Source organism: Artemia sp. Qi Xiang Cuo, chromosome 11, assembly GCF_049724085.1.
Source record: "Artemia sp. Qi Xiang Cuo chromosome 11, ASM4972408v1, whole genome shotgun sequence".
Lineage (NCBI taxonomy): Eukaryota > Metazoa > Arthropoda > Branchiopoda > Anostraca > Artemiidae > Artemia > Artemia sp. Qi Xiang Cuo.
This window is the reverse complement of record NC_142804.1, coordinates 11,906,435-11,932,004: the sequence shown is the minus strand read 5'-3', so window position 1 is coordinate 11,932,004 and position 25,570 is coordinate 11,906,435. Positions and strand designations below refer to the sequence as shown.

Here is a 25,570-nt window from a genome sequence, read left to right as displayed (position 1 = left end):
TATTTACTTTATACTGGGATTTTTTTTTTTTAGTTAATAAAATTTTCAGATACCTCGATATTGTTTTGTAATTTTTTTGTGGCCATATACCTATAAAGAATTGTTTTCTGACTTCAAGCTGTCCAAATACTTCCCCCCTCCCACTTATGTGCACATATATAGCCCAGATTATATATTTCCCATATATTCTGTCACTTGTCTTGTCTCGCGCTAAGCTAAAAAACACTAACGAAGAAACCGGTTTGTTCTTGAGTTTCACAGCGTAAACTTGAGTGAGTGGTGCATAATACACAAGAACCAAAATTCCTCCCCCCTACGGAAATAAAAAAACAAAACTCAAATAAAATTCTCAAATTTGGAAAGCCTAATTTTCCACGGGGGGGGGGGCGTTTTCCGGTGGGTAAACACCTAGAACCAGTTAATACAGCCTGTCTACTGAATTGATTTGCATTAAGATGACTGGCTTATATTTTCTTTAAAAGAAAAGGAATGGGGGTTGAACATCTGTGTTTTGCCTTGAGTATGGTTGTAAAATTATTCTTAGTGCCTCTGTTTTTAGCGATGTCTTTTATGTGTATTTTTTTTTTTTTTTTTTTTTTTTTTTTTTTTTTTTTTTTTTAGTTTTAATTGCTTCCCTAAAATATTAAAAATACTAAGTCCTAGTATGTGTTTCAGCCAATTTCTTGAGATTTCAACTTTTTACTTTTGCTATACAAGTTATACGCTAAAACCAAGTAAATCACTTGCCATTTGTAAATTTTTGGTTTTTCTATCAATAGGGGTGACTATGGTATAACTTGTGATTTTATATAAGCGTCATTCATTCACGAAAATAGAGATGCATATTCTCTACGAAAAATATTCTCGGCAGAATAAATAACACATTTTAGCATTTTTCAGTTACTAAGATGGGAATATAAAATGATGGCAATATTGTATTTCGAAAGAAGGTATATTAAAAAGGAACATCTAGTGGTTTCACTTACGTCACCAATCAACAAAGCAGGCCGATAACCATATACAGTATGTCATACTCAAAACCTTTTTTGCAGTGTGTTTGATCTAGAAAAAATTCATTATTCCAGGACTTGGTGTCCTTAAGTTTGATTCAATTAATATTTCCTAATCAAATACGAGTAATTAACCAAACACATTCAATAAAACAATATGTGCGGTGTTCCAAAAATCGCCATGCCTAAGAAATTATCTAAAAATAACCTGTTATCTAGAGGGTTCAGAATTGAAGCAGATCAAATTGGTTTATTTTCGTAGTATCGATAACCTAACATAGTTTGAAATCAGTATGCTTCTGTGTATTGACCAACTAACTACAAGTTATTCTTTCACTGATTTGATATTTTGAAATAATATCAGGTAGTAGCCCGAGGTTTCCTCTGAGACGTTTGCAAAAGTGCTCGGGTACTTGAAGGAGCTGAGGGTACTTCATTCCTTCAGGAAACTCAATATTTTTGAAAGTTTCTTCTATTAGGCTTAATGATTTTGACCTACATTGATCTATATTGTGATGAAACAGTTCATGGTAACGAACTTTTAGTAGGGAGCGATTCGACCTAATAGTAACCGAAACTCTTAAAATAGGTATTTTAATAACAATTAACACGTTAAAGCAATTGGCCTTTTGTGCTGATTCCAAATATATTTAATTCATTAAGTTTAATGTCACTCATCAATAGCTACGAGCCTGAGAAAATTTGCCTGATTTTCGAAAAGGGGCACTCCCAAAACGACAAGCAACCTTGACAAAATCACACCATCAGATTCACTACGTCAGATAACCCTACTGTAGAGGTTTGAAACTCCTATCTTAAAAAATGTATAATTTAGAACGATAGAGTTCGTTCTGCATGTTTTTTTTTGTTTTTTTTTTCAGAGGCGATCGTATCGAACTAATGATCCTAGAAGGTCGGGAGAGGAGAGAGGGCTCATTCAGATGGAAATTAAAAGTTTTAGTATCATTTTTAATTCACCTAAAATAATGGAGGGCAATTAGCTCCCATCCCGCGCCCCCTTTTCCCCAAAGACATCCGATCGAAATTTTGCGATAGCTATTTTGATCAGTATAGTTGCTCTGGGGATGAAATAACTCCCCACAGCCCCCGGGGAAAAGACTGAAAGTTATGAAACTTGACCATTGTTTACATACAGTATCTGTTATTCGGAAAATACAGACATTTTTCGAGGGGGGGGGGGTCCATCGAGAGTTAAGTTTTCTGAGGGAATCTGTCAGAATTCATACACGAATTCATTTTATTTGTCTTACTTTCTCTTTAGCGACTCAATTTCACATATGGAGATGTTTTGTGGGGAATTTTCTGCGGGGAGGAAATTACCTGGGGGATTTTTCCGTGGGGGGTTGATCTTCCTCGAGAGAAATTCTCGGGGGGAATTCTCAGCAGGAGAAACTTCCCCTTGGGATCCAAACCCGAATTCTTAAAAAACTACATAGCGTTGCAAGGTATGAAAATTCCGATAGAAAGCTTAGTCTCTCATTTTACAGGTTTAACAAGAAAGAAATATCTTTGAGGTGTCAAGAGCTAAATATATCAAAGCCCACATAGTCCAATTTTAATTTTTTTCCGATTTTGATGGCCTAGAACCAGATTCCGCAAGTGCATTTGCTTCAATTCAGTACAATGCTTCAATTTGTAAATCAACATCGTCAATTATGTACTAAGCTTACTTATTACAAATAAACAAAGTTGGCCATTGGAGTCCATGTTAAGCTAAAACTAGCTTTGTGAACTTTCCTAAAAGGCCAGCTGCAGCGGTTTCTCCTCTACAAAGGTTTTTAATGTTAAACGACGGGTGCTAGCCCTTTATTACATTTTATACCTTTATGACATACATAAAACAAGTATCCGTCTTCTGTCCGACCCACCCAATTTTAACCTTAACTTTCCAAGTGAAAACATGGAATGTTCTGCAATTAATCTTAGAACCCGGTGAACTGTTCTAAACTCAGATAATTAATGGTAAATTACAACACTACTTCCAGCCTAAGACCTAATTATCCTCTTTAGTCCAAACCCGAACTCTTAGAATTGTCAGTTATTATTGTATATGCTCAGGTAGCGAGTTAGTTCGGATGTTTTACCATGCTTAAGTAATTTCATTTTACTTTTGATTAATTTTTTAATTGATTAGTAACACACCGTTTGTCACTAACCAGGTTTTGCAAGTTAGAGAAGTGTCATTAATGTCGTTATTTCCTGACAAGAGCCAGCCAGTTTCATCAAACAATTAGTGGTGGCGAAAGGACCGACTCAGGCTGAAAGTCAGAGGAGGTTTTAGGGGAGGGGGCAGAGGGCGCACTTGCCCCAGGCGGAGAAATTTTAGGGGCGCACAATTCAAATAAACAACCAAGCAGTTATAATCTTTTTGTAATTTTTTAAACTTTATTTTATCAAAATAAAGTAGAGGGCAATAAAGTAGTCGTCCCCGGGCGAAAGAGAGGCCAGAACTGCCACTGCTGAAAGTAACAAACTAAAAAATAGCAGTTTTGACCAAAAATACACAAAATAAATAGGCCTTTTACGGCGATTCAGCCTCAGATCTAACTATTTTAAAAAAACTAAACTCAAATTCTTAGAAAAAGCATCATACAATATAGTGGAACCAATTTAATAAACCGGTTATTGGAAGTAACTCCTAACAGTTAATGACAACTGATTTATACAGCAATAAACACCATCTAAACGACAACACTACTTCTTGTAAAAAGATGGCGATGGTTATCTATTAACGAGCTTTGAAACCTAGAAGAGTGATTGATCACTGGGAGCTCTCCTTTGGCTTAAACTGAAATTTACGGGACTTAACCAATGCAAACTTGTGTCTCTTCAAGTAGTAGATTACAGAAGCAACCATTGAGAACATCATAATAACCTAAAATAACAAAGAAACATCGAATAAAATAGATAAATTTCGTATATAATAATCATCTTAAATAACGAAGAAATATCGATATATGTCGGTAATATACATCATCGTGCCCACATGGAAGGGTTTATCTCATGGCACTAAAGTGTTCGTTGGCCCAATCAAATAGGTTCCTCTTACCTCGTATAGATTCAATCTGGTATGTGGTTGGCCTTTCCAGAAGGAAACACTTAAAAAATATAAAAACTACTTTAAAAAATTCTACATCTACATAACCTTAAAGTAACATCGATAATGACGATAAATGTCGTAATAACAAATAATAAATACGATATACATAATATAATAATAATAATAATCTATTTTTGACCCACTATACAGAAAATGAAGTGGAGTAACACAAGAAAAGAGAAAAAAAAAAAAAAAAAAAAAAAAAAAAATAAAAAATTAAAAAAAAAAAAAAAAATAACAATAAAAAAAAATTTCCGGTGGCAAACAGGAAAATTAGGAGGTTAAAAACCAAATTAGAAAAAATTTTATATTTAAGACGGCTACTTTGTCTGACAAAACAATTTACAATATCCGGAGCGCCAAAAATCCGCATCATCATTCTATTACTGTATCTGCGAGGTAGATACAATAAAAACTTGCAATATCTAAAATACATAATTCTAATATTGCTAATATCCTCTGGGCGAAAAAGGATGTAAATGCAAGCTGGGAACAAAACTGCGTGGTCATAAAATTTCTAGAAAAATTGAGGCGATGCTTTTTTGTTAAACCTTCCCCTGTTGGGGACAATTTTGGCATACCCCAGTTTCAGTTTATCTCTAATATCACTCAATGCCCGGAAACGAAATAAAGTAAGCGATTTGCAAATATTGATCCCAAGCCATCGGAAAGATTCAACACTTTTTACAGAAAATACGCCGCAATCAAGCGGCGTTGCTGAAGATTTTGAATTAAACACTAAATATTCGCATTTATCACTGTTGAGGCTTAATCCGATTTCCCCATACAGCCGCGATACAAGTAGCACAGACTTCATTAATGTAAACTTTGACCTGCTAACAAGCAGAAGATCATCCGCATATGCAATATAGGAGACGTTTGACAACCCTGAAGAGTAAGAAAGCGGTATCATATTAAGAACACTCAATAAACAAGCTTAAAAAATATGAGGTGAAAGCACACTACCATGACGGACCCCAGATCTAACTGGGATTTTGCCAAAGGCCCAGGAACCCTGCCTCAACTGAACAAATGAATTCTGGTACCAAAACCAAAGTACACAAATAACTGAATTATTCATATCCAAACGTGCCAGAGAAAACAATACCTGAGAGTGACACACAGTGTTAAAAACTTTAGATAGGTCTAACGCACAAAAGTGAACTTCCGTTTTTCAACGTTGAGCTTCTTGTAACACCTTTACAAGTATACGGTGAGCATGTTGGCATCCTATACGTGACTTAAAACCGAACTGATTAGCGTCATAATCCACCTTATCTTGAATAAATGGGAGCAGTACATATTCAAATAGTTTGCTTAAATTACACGCTACAGTGATAGGGCGGTAGGATCCACAATTAACCGGATCCTTCCCTCGCTTCAGAATAGAGGTAACAGTACCACACAGGAAAGAATCAGGCACTAGTGAGCTACTAACACACATCTGAAAAAGTAGTTGCAGATGGCTAATCAACTCGGGAGAATCGATTCTTAAATGTTCAACACAAATTCCATCCAAATCAACATACTTAGATTTTAGTTTTTTAATGCTTTTCACAACAGACTCAGCACTAATAGGGATAATATCTTTCTGGCGTAGTCTACGCGGAATAACTGAATCAAGCAATCTACAAAACCTGGAATGGACTGCATAATTTACTGTACTGAAAATTGTCGAGTAATGACTAAGCCATGAATCACCAGGAATTAAACTGGACGAAACAGTCGGGTTTAGCTTACTAGAATTCAACGCTTCACTCCATTGCCGAGGACTTTTCGGAAATTCCTTACCCTTATATCGGACGCTTCGCAATATAACATAGGGTAATAAATATAATAAACATCTTAAATAACAACGAAATATATGTTGATAGAGTCAATCGTCCTGACCATATGAAAGGGTGTATTTCACGGCACTGAAGTGTTTGTTCGCCTAATACTCCTACAGAATAATTCTAGTACTAGATAAGTGGTTGGACCTTCAAGAAGTAAACACCATAAAATTTTAAAAACTACGTTTAAAATTCTAAAATATCATTTCTAAAAGCGCATCACTTCACACCTACCCCAGTGGTCAAACATACATCCCGAATTGTACACACGCAATGAATTATTCTCGATACGTGGCTTTTATTCAAATGAATTGAACGGCAAACAATCAACGTCAACTGCATCAAGCGACGGTAATTCATGGAGAATATATGTTTTTGTCTATATATTTCATCATTATACAATTTTAGGAATATAAGTATGTTAGCCTTTTTTTTTATATTTTCCAGGATTTTAGAGTGTCCTCTTCTGAGGGGTACAACGACTAAACTAGAACCGTAAATTTGTCTCCAAATCAGATCAGAGCATAAAGATGTACTACGCAGACTCACGACAATATTGGGAGGTGAGGGACCTACTTAGGATTCTGATGTCATTTTTTTCTCGGGAAATTCGTGTAAGAAAAAAACACAACCAAGCCAGGGAGAGGGGGTGGTGTGTCAACGATATATTTAAAGACAAATCGTTCCTCAGTTTCTTTCTAATTTCTGCAAAAAGTACAAGATACACACTTTCGATTCAGGTATGGTAAAATACAGCTAATAAAAATCATAAATTAGATCCTCTAATCGCAAGGTAAACAGATGAGTTCACAAATTCATGCAGTGACCGAGATTGTACATTTCGGGCGTTCTAACTGAAGCAAAGACCATGTGATGTTGATTCAATCTCCGAGACTGTAAAACTTAAAATTAATTAACTTTACTTAAAATTAACTTAAAAGTAAATTAAAGAAAATACTGATGTCAGGTCATGTAGGTCTGAATTAAAAGTACTCGACCTATTGGATGTGAACCTAGTGTCTTAAAGTCAATTCTAACTTCGTCTCGTGATAGCCATATTGTCACGCTATCTATATAGGCAAAAACGATTAGAAGTATCAACTGAAGGCTTTTTTAAATGCAATTATACAGTCAAGCTCATTTTTACCCAATAGAAAACACTATGATTTTGCTGTCAGGAGGTGAAGTCGGATTTGACTTTCAAACCACCCTCGATTCATATCCAACAAGTCGAGTAATTTCAATTAGGTGTAGTATCTTAATGCAAGTCTTATAAAAAGTAGCAGCTGTATCCAGACAGCATAATCCTCTATAAAAAGGATTCAACTAACACTTTTAATTCGCTTTAACCCACGACAAAGAACATGAACCCAAAGAACACGACAAAGAAACTGCAGATCTTTTATTAGCACTTAAAAAACTGCTGACTTTTCAGATACCTCTTTTTGGACATCCTGCAACTTTATTTGAAGGTGCGGGATGGCTTTAGAATGTGGGCCACAAATTTAAAAAAACATGGAACTCATTGTCGTAGATTCTGTTATTAATAAAAGTCGAATGACTTTTGTCCTCTCAAAAATCCCTAGAGCAATCAAATATTCTTGAAATAAGAATATTTTAACTCTAATATAAAGTTTTCTAAAACTAATCATGTTTTAGAATGCTGGGCTATTTAGATCTGTTTAAATGTTTTCACGTTTCACTTTCTGACATGGGTTCCACAAATAAAATATCTGCTTAGTGAGTTACTTTGGGGGAGAATCCCTTTTCCTATTGTTTATACCTTTACCCATTATCTATCAAATCTTTTTCTTTAATCTGTACAAGAATGTTGTTAGCATAAAGTTGCTATTTTTTATGTTCTGTATATCCAAACTCAAAATATATATGTTCCAAAAGTCGAATGAAAGTGGAAATTTTTGAATATATGTTTTTAAAACCAATTTTGTACGTTTAACATTTAATGTATTTTCTCTCATTTTTCTATTTTGATTAATACTGAAAGAGAAATGAAAAGGTACGGGGAAGTTAAAGACTCGCGAAAATTTGACAGGCCAAACTTGATTCAGTAGAATTTTATAATAGTACAAATATTGAGTCAACATTGGGTAAGTTGTGTCCGCGAAAAAAAAAGGTCCGCAACACAGTTCAAAGATTGCCACTTCTCTAGGGAAGAAGCATTTCGGAGAAAAATGGAATTACCAAGAGAAACTTGGAATTACACGACCCATTCAAAGAAAGAAAAATCCTTTAATTGAGCCAAAACGAAAAAAGTTAACTTTATTTAAATTTGGCAAGAACTGATGTTCAGCTAAGAGTCTTACTTCTATTACATTCTATCACAAAGGTCTCCATTTCACGTAACTTCTAGTCTTTTATGTGATGGAAAGGCACATTGGTTTACAGCTAAGGAGGGACGCTTTTTGTAACTTAACAAGTCAATCCGTTTTGTTTTATGGGGATATAAAAAAGTTGTAAGGTTTTTCTTTGCTCTTCTGAAAATTTATAATTATGGAGATACGACCTTTTTATATCCGACTGACGAAATACTATCATACTGCACACTCTCATACTATCATACATCAACGGGAATTAAGAAAAAACATAGAGAAACATATTATTTCCCACTATCTGCTTTTATTCTACCACTCAATAAATGATGGTACACAAAATCTACTATGCCTGTCATGGCTGGACAGTAATGGGAAAAGAACAGGATCTTTCTTCATCAATTTACGATGCGTTCCGGAATAAGAATATGGGAAGGGGGGGAGGATAATTGAAAAGACAGAGAGAGCTCTAACCCGAACATAGCTGTCGAAGCCTGTGATTTGTTTTCTCTGCACATACTATCTGTACAATCCTCTTTCTTATGTTTTCACTTGGGTCTTAACCAGGGCCACATCAAGGGTAGAGTTTAAGGGGTTTGGACCCGCCCCCCCCCCCTGAATTTTTGTCCGACTCGTAAAAAAAATTCATACAAACAAATATTTAGTGTTTTTTTTTTGGTTTTTTTGCAACCACCTCCCCCAACCGAACAAAATCATGGATACGGTCTTGGTCTTAACATCTGTTTTTCACATTAAAAGTGAAAAATTGATTACATAAATCTAGTTACATAACATTCCTAAGTTAGAGTTATAAGTAATTATACTGTAGGTATTGTAGCAATATAAATATTGGTATATACGTTTTTACTATGTCCGCAAGCGTTAATTTGTTCTTTTTTTTACCATGGCCCGAAGAGGCTTTTGTAACGATGTCTATCCACCTATCTATAATAACATGCTACTACACTATATTATTAAAATACTCTACTATATTAGTATAACATATTACTTAACTACTTTTACTGTATATTATAGCAATACATAGTAGTATTATATAGTAACTACACACTTGAATAAATAAGACAAACCTTAAGAGCCATCTTTTTCCTTGTGTCATGTTCTGGCTCAGAAGCCCACCTCAAAAAGACAGACACATCTTTAGCTAGTTGGCTAGCAGTTGCTGGGGTTCCGTCAGAATACTCAATAAGCTGCGAATAATTGAAACATTACCACTAAGGCTACTCAACAAACCGAGATAAAGAGATAGATATATATAGATATATATTTATATTTTGTTAGAGAGATATAGTTATATATATTTAGAAAGAGAGATATAGAAATAGAGATACAGATAGAGATAAAGAGATAGAGAGAGATACAGAGAAAAAGAGATAGAGAGAGAGAGAGAGAGAGAGAGAGAGAGAGAGAGAGAGAGAGAGAGAGAGAGAGAGAGAGAGAGAGAGAGAGAGAGAGAGAGAGAGAGAGAGAGAGAGAGAGAGAGAGAGAGAGAGAGAGAGAGAGAGAGAGAGAGAGAGAGAGAGAGAGAGAGAGAGAGAGAGAGAGAGAGAGAGAGAGAGAGAGAGAGAGAGAGAGAGAGAGAGAGAGAGAGAGAGACTGGCTGAGGAAGATACTTCCTTTTTAAGCAAGATTAAAAACTCAAAAGGTACTTTTAAGGCAGTACCTTGAGAAGTTCCATAAAACAAGTTGGGATGGAATTCGGTTTGTCTAAAAATCCCTTAGGAAACCATAGGAGTTTGGGATTAAAGACTCTTAAAATGCATTTATTACTTTTTAAAGATTGGAGAGAAAAAATGAGAAAAAGAACTTAAAGAAGCATAAGAATACATTTTACAACTGCAAAAATAATAAACTGAAATAAATTTCTCATTATACCTTGGGATATATGTAATTTTGATGCAGTAGAATTGAGTTACAATGTTATATAAAATCTAGGAATCCATATATTATAAAAATAATATATATTTGAACCCCCTCCCCCTCCCAAAAGTAGTGACACTTTCTCCTTTACAGTGTTAGTACCATGCACCATACAATAAGGAAAGGAGAATATATAATAATTTGTCTAATAATATCTAATATCTAATAATAAAATAATATCTAATAATAATAAAATAAAATAAATAAAAATAATATCTAATAATATCTAACAATAGAGCGTTGTTAATCTTGTATCTGAAACCAGCCCATTTGCTGATCAGAAAATAAAAACAAAAAAGCTGAGAAAAAAAATAGAAAATAAAAACAATGAACAGGATTTGTAAAGTTTAAGGAGACTGTCTACAAAATACCCAGCTAATAAGAATTCCAGTTAGTAAAGATTTGGATATCTAAATCCTAACTGTAAAAAAATCGCAAAAAACACCATCAGCTACGAAGTAGAAATCACCATTACTAGAAGATTTTGTTAAATCAAAATTAAAGATTTTGCACTAGTGAATGAGATGCATTTACAATTTCTCAATTTGAGAAACTCAAGTTCTGTGTCTTATCATGTATCTTAGGCTAGAGTATTAAACGGTAGCTGTAAGTACAATTATAAAATGAACAGAATTTTGTTGGATCATTGAAATTTACAGAAATTATGTATAGAAGTGCAATTTCATAACTTAAAAAAAAAAAAAAAAAAAAAATCTACTGAATTAACCAATATGACAGACCAAATTTCCGTTGGTACTGGAAGCTTGTTCCTCGACTACGAGGGCTACCTTCCTTGACTACGAGGGCTACATTCCTCGACTACCAGGGCTACGTTCCTCGAGTACCAGGGTTACATTCTTCGACTATGAGGGTTACGTTCGTCGACGGAAGGAGAAGTTTATTGAACTCGTAATAATTGAGCTAAATACTTAAGGGTAAAAATCTTGGAATAAGCAATACCGTCTAAAAACTATTCCCTGCTCAAAGCTTTCTCGAAAATTTATTAGACCAACAAGACTCGCCAGGTCACAAAACTGCGTAAGATGGGTGTTTTGTGAGTTGAATTAGGGACCGTCCCATCCTTATAATCACTCAGACCCTCGGAACTTACAAGCATTTGGCCCCACCTTACTTACTATGGAAGTAAGGCGGTCATTTCAACCTCCTGGTAAACTAAGACTGCAGATCGACCCACCAGTGGCAAGGCATTCTCATGCTCCACACTCAAAAAGCGGTAACCCTTGGGACACGTACAGCCAAGAAACTGACTCAGTTTTGTACTGTGTTGGCCTGTATGTTTTGTTCTATTTTTGACGTTTCTGAATTTGTTTTGTACAAACTTTCATTTCGAAGTTTTATGTGACGCTACCATATTGTTTTGTTATTTTGTTGACTCTGTGGCCGAATTTTTTTTTAATTTCAAATCCATTTTTTATTTGTTCTTGGTGCAATTGTTTGTGACACTTAGAAATGCAAGCTCCATCCACCAGGGCTTGGGATGGACTAATTCAGCTTAAGTCTTTTTATTCTTGAGATAAATGCTGACACGTCTCAGAAGGCTGAACAGCTTTACGCTGTGTCGGCCTCAGACACATTTGAGCAGTAATGAGCTTAACTTTGAAGCTGGATTTAACCAACTGAGTCTCCTGTCACAAGTCCCCCCCCCTCCTCTCGATGAATGGCAGCCCTGAAGGACCGACACTAACCTGGCTACTGAAACGGTTAGCAGCAGTATTACTTTGTTTTTGCACGTGTACATTCAACTTAAAGTGAAATCCCTAGTTCTTTTGTGACACATTTTTATGTAAAGTATAGAAGGGAATTTAAGTATTTACTTTTTATTGAGTATGTTCATCCTTATTTGCAGTTTAGTAAAAGAACGAACAACGGATATTACCATAGAAGTTATCCCTACTACAGTCATATTAAGTTTGATATGACTAGTGCTTGGTAAGCGGATCTTGGCTCGATATATAAAATGTATTATATGATATAAAATGTATCATATGATATAATATGTATTATATATACATGTATAATATGTATAGTATGTAGTATAACATTATATATAACACAATATGTAAAACGCAATCCGCCAAGTCATTGGAGCCAAACCCCTTAGTATGCTTTGAGTAGACCCAGAAAAATTTCATTCTATCTATAAAAGAATTGTGATAAAAACACTCACTGATGCTACAATTCTCCTTTTCCTTCCCTAATCCAATTTTCAACTTGTTCGACCAGCTTCGATCTAACAATTTTTACAATTATTAGATAGCTATTAATAACTATTAGTAGCTATTAATAATTAATAGCTTCGATCTAACTATCGTGGAGATACTTTGTTTACAAACTGAGTTTCAGTTAACTTCTACTAAATTTAAAAGATACTTACTTCATTGTAAAGAGCTTGGGCCATACCAATGGCGCCACCAACAAAATACGGGTTATAGTACAATCCATCTCGAAGCTGGATCCCAGCAGGGGGGTCGCAATATCCAGTCAACAACGCAAATATATAATTCTGGAAAAATTTATATTTATAAATCTATAACAAAATAACATGTATAATATAATAATATAACATATAAAATATACAATATAAACATAAAATTTATGGTAAAATCTATAATTTTGAGAAGAATTATTAAGCTTTACGATTTTTCACAAATTTATTAATGCTTCAGATTTTGCAATCGGTCTTTGATGGTTCGTTTACACATTGCGGAAATCCGTCCGTATCTGTTCGAACTATGGCTAAAATAATGCTGCGTTTTAAGGCAAAGATTTCAAATTATTGCAACAGCATGACCTATGTTCTTACCCTATTCTGAAAGCCGTTGAACAATAAATAGCCAAATGACACCGTTTTTGTTAGTTTTTTTTTATAGCCTGGGTGCACAGGATCATAGAAGCTGGGTGTAGCCTTGAACCAAAGTTATAAGATCGTGTAATTTTTGATAATCCATACTCATGAATTTATTCATTTAAAAACCTTGCCAAGATTCCGTCCTGATTTGACCAAAACGTTGCGGAAAGCTAGAGATTTTTTCTAGCACAAAAACAGACAGAATTTCCGTACGGATTGCCAAATCCGCATGAATTTCCGCAATGTGTAAACGAACCATGAGAGTGGAGGTAGATTCTGACAAAAGTCAAAGGCAACGCAATTTTAAGTCGGCCGAAATAAAATAAGCATATGTTTTCATGCGGGCGAATATTTGATCCGTTTTTCGTTCGGGTCCGCATTGATAATAGCCTTGCTCCGGACAGCAGATAACGCTTAAAATAAACAATTAATATCAACTCGTTTTTGTTTTACGGTTTTTGGATGGTAAATAAAACAGTTGTGAAGTTTTTGTACAATTCTGAACATTCACAATTATGGAGATTCGACCTTTTGATACCCGGATGACGAAATGCTTTCTGTTTATTCCCTGGTTAAAATATTTTAATTATTTTTTATGAATTTGATTGGTACTTAAAATAAAACCTACCTTCTTTAGATAGATAAATTTCTTCAGATAGAAAGACTTGAAAGAATTTTGTTTCTTTCAATCAAACATACCAGCCGGGATTCATACAGCTACGTTACCCAGTCGCTTTCGCTTGGTAACTTTACCTTGTTATGTCAGATCTTAACTTTAATGTCATGTGTAAAAAATGGGAACTTCTTGGGAGGATGTAAAGAGGGAGGCTTTGAATGGATTGGGCTTGAGGAGGAGCATGCGTAGCTGTATAGGCCTCAGGCGGCTTTGCGCTGCGGTGAGTTTTTAGCAGTAATAGTAGTAGTAAAAATAGAAGCATACCTTTTTAGCTTGAATTTTCTATCATGATACAATAAAAAGCAAATTATTCAAGGATGCAGGAAAAACGTTATGGACTATTCTAATACGAGGAAAATTTATCAGCAAAAAATTTCATCTGGGAAACCATTGCAGTACCCCAACCCCATCCAACTCCATGTCATTAACCTATTGGGCAACCTTGACACAAAAACTAGACCGCTAGGTTTTTTTTACAATTTATTTGTGCGAATTTAAAATGAATGGCAAAATTAACTTGACTGAACTTGTATCCAGAGCACCCTTCTGGGTTACATGACGCCCATCTCTGTATCAGCTTCCTATATGATGTCTGGTCGTCTGTTTATTTCACAAGGTTACCAAACTTTGTTTCGATGGAGACCTTTCAATTATTTTAGTGCAATCTTCATTTACATTATACGAACTCGTCAAGCACAAAAAAAGTAAATAAAAATAAATAAATAAAAAGGGTCGAAAAAATCGCAACATCTTAATCTTACAAAATTCCAATTTTAGAAAATTCCTCCTGCGTATAACAATGCGTCTTTGATGGGGACAAAGTATGAAAACAAAAAAAACTGGAACATAAACAAGAAGAGAAGTCAAGAGTCAGAAATACAAAAAAAAAAAAAAATTAAATCCATCATCAAATAGTAGCAAAAAGCAAGGGACAGGAGGTTGAACATTAAGCCTGAATAAACGCTGGTAAAGAATTGTAGAAAATGTCAAAAGTGTTATTGTCTGAGGTACTGAACGAAATAGCATTTTGACGGCAACATTAAAAAAAATACAAAAAAAAAACTGGGAAAATATGAGCAAACAGTAGAAATCAATATTTACCGGAGGAAGAAGGGATACTCGAAGCCCCCCCCCCCCAACCAAATCTGCGTAACCATCTTCTCTTCACATAAGGTTTTGTGGCCACAGTTTTCGAGTACTGTTTGGCCTTGATTTCAAGATCCGAACTTTTATGGTACACTTTTATGGCATAAAGACGCATAAAAAAGAAAAATAAAAGATTACCTCACCACCATGACGAGCAGAGGTGATGTAGCTAAGATCAGGAGGGAGTGCACCGTTATTGGCAGCTCGTGCAGCTTCGTCGTTTGCATATGGCCTAGGGAAGTAATCAGACAACTTTCCGGGTCTTTGGAACATTTCACCATCTTCGTTGGGGCCATCAAGAACCATGACTGACTCGGCCTCAGTCTTAGCCTCGTCTTCTGTGTGACTGACCCCCACTAAATTACGGTATGCCAAATACTTCATACTGTGACACGCAGAGCACACTTGTTTGTACACTTCATAGCCACGACGAATACTAAAGAACGATATGTAGTTAGAACATTGATAAAGATCATTGCTGCTTTTTTACACGAGCTAAGATTAACCTTATTTTCCTTCTGATTGCGCTCATGAAATATGTACTAATAAAACTTCATGATCTTAACGAATTTTCTTTCCGTCTAGTTAATTTTTAAATAGCATGTTTGATGTTCTCCTCTTTTACAGGTCATGGGGCCTTTGTGGGGATTAGCGAATGTGTTTGGTGAATGATATTTTTGAAGATATATATTATCATTTGAGGCTTCCTCACAACACAAGTAGGCTATTTAAAGCTGTTCTTTTTTGTCAATCACTGTTGCTGGTGATAAATGACTTATCGTTCACTCTGTTATTACCTAAACTGATTTCACTAGCTAATATAATTCATTTTACTATATTTTTTTCGTTTCTGGAATTTCAGAGTTAAAAAATAGCAAATAAAGCACTGATAGTCATGCAAAGTTTTGATTTGCTTCGTAGCTTCGGGTAAATCTTAGCAAAAATAGCTAACATAATTTCAATCTTCTATGAAAAAAAAAAAGATAAAAACAAGTTCAACTTCAATATTTCAGTTCAACTACAGTATTTCCCCATACAAAGATTGTAAAACTTAGAAAATACCACAAAGTTCAATATTTTCATGGCTGAATGCAGGAGTTTATTCCACCCTCCCCCCCCCCACACAAATTTTTTTTTGAAAACACATCAAACATGTAAACATCCCAATGTTTTCTTTAAACAATACATTTTGTCCCCCCCCCTCTCCGACTTTAAAATGGCACTGCCCTTCGGCTAATTCTAGTAAAAATAGCCAATATAATTTCAATCTTCTATGCAAAAAATAAATAAAAATATAAATACAAGTTCAACTTCAATATTTCAGTTCAACTACAGTAGTTCCACATCCAAAGACTGTAAAACTTAGAAATTATCACAAAGCTCAATATTTTCATGGCTGAATGCAGAAGTTTATTCCCCTTACCTTCCAACAAAAAAAAGTATTTGAAAACACATCAAACATGCAAACATCCCAAAATTTTCTTCAAACAACACATTTTGCCCCCCCCCCCCAGACTTTAAAACGGCATTGCCCGAAAATCCCCCCTAAAATGTCGAAAGATTCGTATTTTAAGAATCAATCCTTAAAGTCCCCATCTACTGCACCCAGGCTACACAAATTAGGAACAATTTAATCAGAAGTGTAGTCATCTTTCCTGAACTAACAAGTCTACTCCAATCTGTCTTGGTGACAAATTTTCCTATTGACAAATTTTTTATACAATCCTGAAAAGGGCTTATGCCAGCTTTGGCTGTCACTCAGACTTTCTGTCTTGGTATTTTTTCCAATTAGCCATGGCTTGATGGCAACTTGATTCCTCTGATTTCTGAATTAAAGTCAAGTTGTCACCAAGCCATGGCTAATTCGAGAAAATGCCAAGACAGAGTCTGAGTGACAGCCCATTGAAAGATTGAAAAAGTCAAACCCTCACATCTTATTACCAAAGATAAATTGAGAACAACTGAATATATCAATGAATAGCTAAAAATCTAAGCTATGCACCAATATGGTTATTATTAAAATTACTTAAGATCAAACACTTGAAATTATTAGTTTATTGACTTATCTAGAAGCTTTTTGAAAATACTAATTTTCCTATTTTGATGTATCTATCCTATCAGTGTTTCAGTTTTATTCACATATTAACAGAAAGCTGATTGTCCTCTGACTCTAAAATATAACTTTTATTGCTTGATATTTATTCAATAAATCACTAATATTATCTATAGTTTTTGTTTTCAATTGCTAGTCAAAACATAGACCAACTTTTGAATTTATGATGACAAATTACTCCTACTGGGTTGGATCTAGTGACAGGTGATTGGGTCTACACTTGTATAGCTTCATGCTGTAGTAAAATAGGGGCAGTATAAAAACCCATGTCTATTTTCCCGGAATACCAAAGAAAAGTGGTCTTTTACCCTAATTTCATTGAAATGCCATTTTGATACTTTCATTGAAAAAATGAAAAAAAAAAAAAAACACCAAATTTACACCCCTCCGTAAATATTGAAAAATTCATTTTGTCCCTTCCCTTAAATTTTCATGAACTGATGCTGGTGATAATCTGGGGTATCAGTTTAGTACTCCTACTCTCCAAAAGGAAACACCATAAATTCCTAAGAACTGTTCAGAAACAAATACTCTGGATAGCCTATTCATTTCTAAATGTAGACAACTACAATTTGTAAGGCAAGGGCAATTTGGTTTAAAATCTAGTTGCCATCAAGCCATTGGCCAGTTGGAGAAAAAGCTATGACAGATAGATTGAGAGAGAGGCAAAGCTGGCCTAAGCCTTTTTCAGGATTGTATAAAAATGATGTCATTTTAACTTGTTGATAGATAGTCTCTCATCCATCCATCCTAGGGCACAAATAAGGTAGATAGACATAGAACTAAGGGATGATCAAGATTTCTAGGACGACTCAAGACAAACAATATTTAATGGAGCTGTATACAAAAGGGGGGGGGGGGACTGACTTACAAATACTGCTGCCAAATCAGCCCAATTTTCATGATTTGCGTTGAGAAAAGTTTAATTTGGCCTAGAAATGTTTCAAAAACTCACCTGAATAAACACTTCTTTTTTCTATTTTTGTCAGCTCTTGGCTATATCAATTTAGAAAAATCCAGTCACCAAAGCGGAAATTTGCAAGTGCAAATTAGGGAGCTGATTATTTTTGCAAAAGAAGAATTTGAAGCACTCAAAACTACATTTACTTTACTGAATTAAAATATATTTTGAATAAATCATTATATTTTTCTCTTGCAACTTGCTAGCATATGCAAAACTAAGTAGCAAAATCTCTATGACTACAGATGTTGAACTTTTGTACCTTATATATTTAATCAAACTTTTCTTTTGAATGTGTTCAGCATAACTATACTGTCTTACAAAATGTATATATAAAACATCACGAGGCATATCCTCTCTGATCTATCCTTGCTCAAAATGTTGATATATCATAGTTAGAATATGCCATATATGGCGATTGGCACTGCTGTATTTATCAGACATCTAAAAAAGCATCAGGCATCTTCTTTCTGGTTTATCAATGTTCAAAATGTTGATATATAATGGTTAACATGTGCCACATTTAGCAATTGACTTTGCTATATTTGTTAGCGGCATCTAAAAAACACAAGGCACAAACACCAGCGACATCTAAAACATCATTGTTCAAAGACTGGTTTATCATAGTTAATATTGCTGAATTTATCCCACTTGATTTTCAGCAAGTCAAAAGTTACTAGCAAATTTTGGACTCCCAAATCAAACAGAATAATATGGCTACAAAAAATTAATATAATTTAGCTAAAGTACTGCAAATATACTGTCCAAGATTGGCAACTATTTTAACTTTATTCATTTTCTATTCAGTTTTTATATCCTGTAAAACTAAAGCATGATTTGCAGGATTTGAAGAGCAAATATTAATTCCAGAGCACTTGAATGTCTGAGAAAAGAAAGCAAAAACAAAAGACATAGAAATTTATAGATTATACAAGGATTATAAAAAGAGAAATTAATACTAAAGAGTTACAAAAGAATATATTAGGTTAATGTTACATCTTAAAATACAAAAATTCTAAAAATATGGAAAAAAAAAAAAAATACCTTGCATGGTCAAATGACTCAAAAATACCATTATGGCTCCAAGAATATACTGGGGGATGTGCATCCAATCCTGAGGCTTTTACAGACTGATCAAGAGCCAAACAGAGAGCAGCACCTCCTCCAAGTAATGTTCCAGCAACAGTTAATAGCTATAAAAACAGGCAATGATTCATAATTAAAGAAAGGCCTTCACATGATATTCTTTTAACAGTTTCGCTTTTTAGGGATTGCTTATTAGATAGGAATACCTTAATTGGGTGTGACTTTAGGGGCGTGAGAGTCAAGCTTTATGTTGATAACTGACAAGAGACAAGGACCCGCACTTTGCTCATCGTTTGACATCCCCCCCTCCAACTTATAAATCTTGATTTAGAAATCGCAATGCATACATTTCGTTTTAAGGTTCCATCAAAACTAAAAAAAAAAACACACTTCATAAGATAGACATTTCATCTTTTCTACAAAATTTCTTGGAAACAAACAATTTTTAAAATGAAAATATTTTTCTTCCTCAACCAGAACAAAAGCAAACTAAAACACAATTCTAATAAACAATTAAACTTATTTTTTATGAAGAATTGCAAACATGTAACAAGGGGATTTTGGTACCTGCCACAAAACAAACAAAAGCAAGATCTTGAACTTTTCCAATGATTTATGATATGCCTTCTAACTGTTGTTCTTACATGTATCGTCTACTTCAAAACAAATCTCGGTCTATTTTACTCAATGCTGCCAACTTATAGGGCAATTTTATTAAAAAAAAATTTTTTTTTAATAATTCTGGAAATACAGGTAGAAGTGGACAAGTGCCCCCCCTCTCTCAATTCGCACTGCTGGTTTTACTATTATCATTCTCTTTGCATTTGACCACTGTAACATTCCAACAATCTCACGATTATGATTTATTAAGGAGAAATGGCAAGTCATTGAGAGATAAGTAGATATGAAATATGTTTCATCTATATTTCCTCTAGCCATTAACTAATAAAAAAATGTGCAATTTCACCAACATTTCTGCATTCCCTCTCCCTGTTAAAGCCCTGGATATCTCCTCTAAACTAACACTTTTTCTTCTTTTTAAAAGATATGTCAATGTTACACTAGAAATGACATTGTGTTCAAGATAAATTTCGATGTCAACAAAGAGGTTATATTCAAGGGGGGAGAGGGGTCTAGGGAGTTTGAAACCCCCCCCCCCCACCCCCAAAAAATTCTTGGGGGATATATCCAAAATGGATATGACAAATTTTTGATGCGTTTTTTAATTTTTTTTTTGTATCTAATCTTTTACTTCTAACATTAAGTAAATAATATACAATTATTTATTACATGGTATTGAACTAATAATATTAATTACATAACAAGAGGAACATTGATTAAATAATATTCCGCATACATAAAATGTTTTTTTTTCAAAGAACTTTCATTATCAATTTCTCCTCCTAATCAAAAGTTGGAAAACTCATTTAATCCTATATACAATCTTAAAAAAAATGTGTATACATTCATGAATAATACTTAGGGGAGGGGCAATTGTCCCAACAGGATGTTCAAACACACTTTTTTGGTAAATTCATTGAAAAAAAATAATACCCCCCCCCCCCCCAGTACTTATGTTAATTTGTGCCCATGAGCCGGTCTAAATATGCCTAGTAAATCTAGTTCTACCATTAAGGAATACAACTATTTATTACATGGCATTTAACTATATAATATTATTTACATAACAAGAGGAACATTAATTACATAATATTTCACATACATAAATATATATTTTTTTTAATCCAAACTTAATTTTAATTCAAAACATCTCCTCCCAATAAAAAGTTGGAAAACTTATTTAATCTCACCTCACACGGTCTTAAAAAACTTAAAAGAAAAAATTGTGTATACATTTTCTTGTGGTGTTTTCATTGAGAAAAATTCATACCCCCTCTACATATTTTCACAAACTGGTGCCCATGAGCACATTAAACATAATCACATATCAAGAGGAGTATTGATTACATAATATTTTACATACATAAAATGTCTTTTTAAAATTCAAAGAGTGATTCTTTGTAATGTCTATCATTTCTCCTCCCAATAAAAGTTGGAAAACTCCTTTAATCTTACCTCACACAATCTTAACAATTTGTCTAGGCTACATTTGAAATAGAATCAGCTGTGAATAATTTTAGTTCAATTTTCATTTTAAAGCTTGCTTTAATTTTGGGTCAGATGCTGTTTCTTTGTAGCAAATTGTGTGGTTTTTATTTTTTTAAATTTATTAAGAAAATGATTTCAAGACACTACTATACTACATAGCATTAGAAAAGGCATTTATGAACCTTTCAGAAGTCATATTGATTAGTTTAATACAAAATCCTCGTTTTTTCACCCTTTTTTAATTTTATTTTTCATTTTGTTATTTTCTTTCCTCTCTGAGTTTCATTTGGTTTAATACAACAAATTACAGAGAAGACAGAGTATGATACTCCTTTTCATGGATGGCGTTACTGTATTTTGAAGAATTATTTTTGATTTTATACTAATGTTTAATTATTTTATTTCTAATTGGCAGAACTTTGGTAAAATAAGATATATACATCTTGAGAATAAAGAATATGAAAAAATCCTATAGACTATTCAATAGAACAATCTATAGACTCTTGTTTTTTATAGGATCCTACTTGTCATGTTTCAGTCTTGGAAGGATTTGTGGGAATATGTTCCATCATTGGCTTATCTTTTTTGAAGATATGCTTCAATGATTGGCTTGGTTATTCCCTTTTCATGTTACTGTTCACTGTTCTTTAGGCGTATCTTCATGAACTGAAACAGAGTTCCATGTTTTTCAGAGAAGAAATTGCCTATGGATTGTTTTGGATAGATGTCTGACTGACCTAAAAGAGTAATCTATGCAAAAAAGTGGTCTGATCCTGCTTTCTAGGGCTAGAATGAGAGAAAGGTTGAGATGGCTAAGACACATTCAATGGATGAAGGGTTAGAGATTGGGAGTGTCCTTGTCAGCCAACCATCTTGGGCCAAACACAAACATGTCATCCCTAAATGGGGTGGGAGGATGTTGTAAGGAAAAATTTAAGGTATTTTGGAACTTCTTGAGACGGTGTAGAGAGGGAGGCTTTGAACAGATTGGGATGAAGGAGAAGCATGTTTAGCTCTGTTGGCCTCAGGTGGCTTGGTGCTGCTCTGAGTAGTTAGTAGTAGCAGTACTTTGTTTTCCAAAACACCAGATAATAAAACAATTTGGTCAACACTTTGTACTAACAGGGCACAAATAACAAAATTGTGAGCATATTTTGCTTATTATAACCATAACAGGGGTAGGGATACATTTGGCTTATAAGAGTTATGTGACTCAATTTAGTCCTTTTTAAATATTTTGATGATCAATAAAATTTGTTAGTATAATCAATCTATAACATCATTTGATATCCAAAAAGACAAAATTATAATATCTAGATAAACAATAATGTTTAGTAAAAAATTCATTTTTCCTTCCAGGTAAGAACAAATTACCTGCCAGCACAATCCAAAGTTATCTTTGAATTACATTTTTTTGCAATAAGGTTAACCACCATCTTTAGTGTATTAATTTCTTCACAATCATCATCAAATTGGAAAAAAAATTAGAGGTAAGTGACCAAATTTATGAGAATCAATGGCATTAATTCAGTAACACTCATATTTCCCATACTTTGCTTATTGGAATTTGTGGTAAAGCTTTCTAATTAAATCAATTTGGAATTTAGTAAAAATATATTAAGACACAAATACAAAGTTTAGAAATACCACTTTTTATTGAGATAAGAAACATGACATGGCATTTTCTGCTTAACAGGAAATTGAGGAATTACCACTTCCTAGCTAATTGCATGTGTTGGATCTAGGAAGATGTGGTAGACGAAAACGTATAAAACGTTTCTTTTAAGGGAAGGGGCAGACGGATAATAGTTTTATACTGGACTAACCTTTGATTCGTTGATTTAGAAATACATTTGAATCTTGTCGAATTATTTTAAGTGTCTAAGTATCTTATTATATATTATTATAGTTTCCGAGACTTGTTGTCTACTTGGGACAACCCGTCTCAGTAGACTATATATGTATTATCAAACCTTGTATCAGTATATGTTAACTGAATAAAAGTATTGGGTTATAATCAACCTCTCTACAATCTAACTTCAGTCTACCGAAAATACCCAGCTGGCGCATCTCACTAGTTAGGTCATAGCCTAAGGCACGCTACCAAAGTTTAATTGCCTTAGGGCCATAGTTTATCTACCCTATAAAGGGAGAATAAAGGCATCTACAACTACATCCCCCTAAACACCATAAAATCACGTTACCACAACTGGTGGCATTGCGGATAAACTGGATCGAGGAGACTAAGTAAGGTTGCAAAAATTAAAAAAAATCGAAATGACCTTACCAGAAGGGGTAAGCAAATTGACTTCACTTTTAGCGGCGCTCAAATTAGCAAAACTTCAAGCAGCCGTGCTCGAACTTTGGCTATTAGAAATAGATTTGTGCCCCCTCAAAGATTTGGATACAATAGAAAAAAATGGAAAAAAGGCTCAATCAAGAATTTTAAAATAGAAAAAAATACAGTATCTAGTTTTTACCAAGTAGAAGTAAGTGTATAATAGTAGTTTTCTTAGTGTTACTAATAAATGTAATGTAGTAGTGTTGTACATCACTCAATAATGAAGTATTTGTGCTGCAAATTAAAGGAATAAAATGAAAGATATTACGTAAAGAAAAAAAATCTAGCTGGACCAGTGAAATGTTGGTAGAAACGGAAGAATTTGAGGCAGAATAATAGTAAATATGGTCCTAATTCCGTATTACTGCAGGTACAGACGAGAGGATTTTTGTTCAAGGACAACACTGATACAATTTAGACAAGGAAACACATGAATTGCGGTACTAGTAGTCACAGGTTAGAATCTGCCGCTTCCAAGTACTCTTAGGAGTAGAGATGTTTCGAAAATAGGGTATTTTATAACGTTATCAACATTAAAATTACCTTTGTTAAAGCAAACACAAAGACTAGGTTAGTTGTTTAGTCTCACAAACATAGGGAGGGAAAAGGTATATAAAGTTATAATTAAAACACTTGAGCAAAATGGTGAAAAAAAAAAAAAATAATCTTATAATTAAGAAGGAAAGTTTTAAAGCTTAGTAAAAGTCACCGAAGGAAGCGAAAAAAAAAGAATTGCTGCCCAGCTGTGATGCAAACTCTGCACGAGGCAAGAAATTCGGTGAAAAAAACTATTAATCATAGTAAATGAAGGAGAAGGGCTCGGCCTCTAAAGAGCCTTCTTTATCCACACAAAGGGCCTTTCTCTGCATAACTTTATTAGAAAAAGTACGAATTCTTTAACAGTTCTATAACATCAGCCACAACAAGGTTCAAATTTAAAATTTAAACCATTGCTTGTTTTAATTCATATAGATGTAAAACAAGCCAGTGTTTGAAATTCGTCATGGTTGTTTATAAAAAATGTAATACCACGCTAGGAAAACCAAAGATGACGGTTCATCCTTTAGGATAACCGGAATTAACTATTCTGGTCAACGCCTACATTTACTGAATGGCGAATTCAATCTTTCTAAAGTCTTATATAATTAAAAATATGTACATTTTATCAAATGGACGAAATAGGAAAAATAAGTGAAAAAAAAGCTATAATAAAATTTGCGAAAAAGGAGCGAAGTTCGTTTCTTCGTTAAAGAAATAAAAATATCCAATAGTTACCTCATTAATCCTATGACACAATTTGAAACAATACAGAGAAATTTACCAACAGATTAAGACAGATTTAAATAGGACCAAGATTAAATCACGCTCTACCGCGAGATTCCACAACCCTATTCAGAAGTTAGGTAATAAATGTGAAAAAAAACTCACGTGATTAAGCACAAAATGTTAAACTATAATACCATAACAGAAGTAGACAATTCAAAATTATCAATAAGCTTCTCATTTTATGTAAATCAGTTTTTATTGAAAAGTTATTTTTTACTGAACGTGATTGGTTTCTTCAAGAAATCTCCGGAACATCTTGGAACTTTATAGATTTAATGATTAATATCGAAATTAGATTTATGAATATTATGGCTGGAATAATATTTATCGCTACATAATTAACAAAAGTGTAATTCAATCGGACAAAGCAATGTTTAAAAGAAAAATTTTTGTACTACATTGATCTTAAATAAAAAAACAATCAGCTAGTTTAATACAGTAATTTGCGATAAGCGGGCGCATTAATGGCCGCATTCATGTAAACTGTTCGTAACATTCATTGCCGTTATATGTGTTTATAAAAAAAATGTAGCTTTAATTTGACTTTTCCAAATGCTGGTGAATTGAAGTAAATCCTGTCACGATTAAGGCATTTATGTCGCGCAAAAACCTAACTAAAAGTGCTCTAAAAATCAGCTGAAAAATACAGTACATTTCTAACACAAACACTGTCGGACGGAGAAATTTAAATAATTTCTAATTAATACATGTT

The 25,570-nt window shown here is 33.9% G+C and overlaps 1 protein-coding gene across 1 annotated transcript in view; it reads right to left on the bottom strand.

The window, feature by feature from the left end:
- Window positions 1–566: 566 nt before the first annotated feature.
- Cyt-c1 (Cytochrome c1) overlaps window positions 567–25,570 on the bottom strand; it is a 36,228-nt gene continuing 11,224 nt past the window's right edge. The window contains exons 3-7 of the mRNA XM_089096287.1: window positions 19,041–19,189; window positions 15,061–15,358; window positions 12,627–12,755; window positions 9,382–9,501; window positions 567–3,906 (exon numbers count right to left, since the gene is read on the bottom strand). Coding sequence (XP_088952413.1) covers window positions 3,793–3,906; window positions 9,382–9,501; window positions 12,627–12,755; window positions 15,061–15,358; window positions 19,041–19,189 — 810 coding nt within the window. The 3' untranslated portion in view covers window positions 567–3,792. The remainder of the gene's footprint in view (window positions 3,907–9,381; window positions 9,502–12,626; window positions 12,756–15,060; window positions 15,359–19,040; window positions 19,190–25,570) is intronic.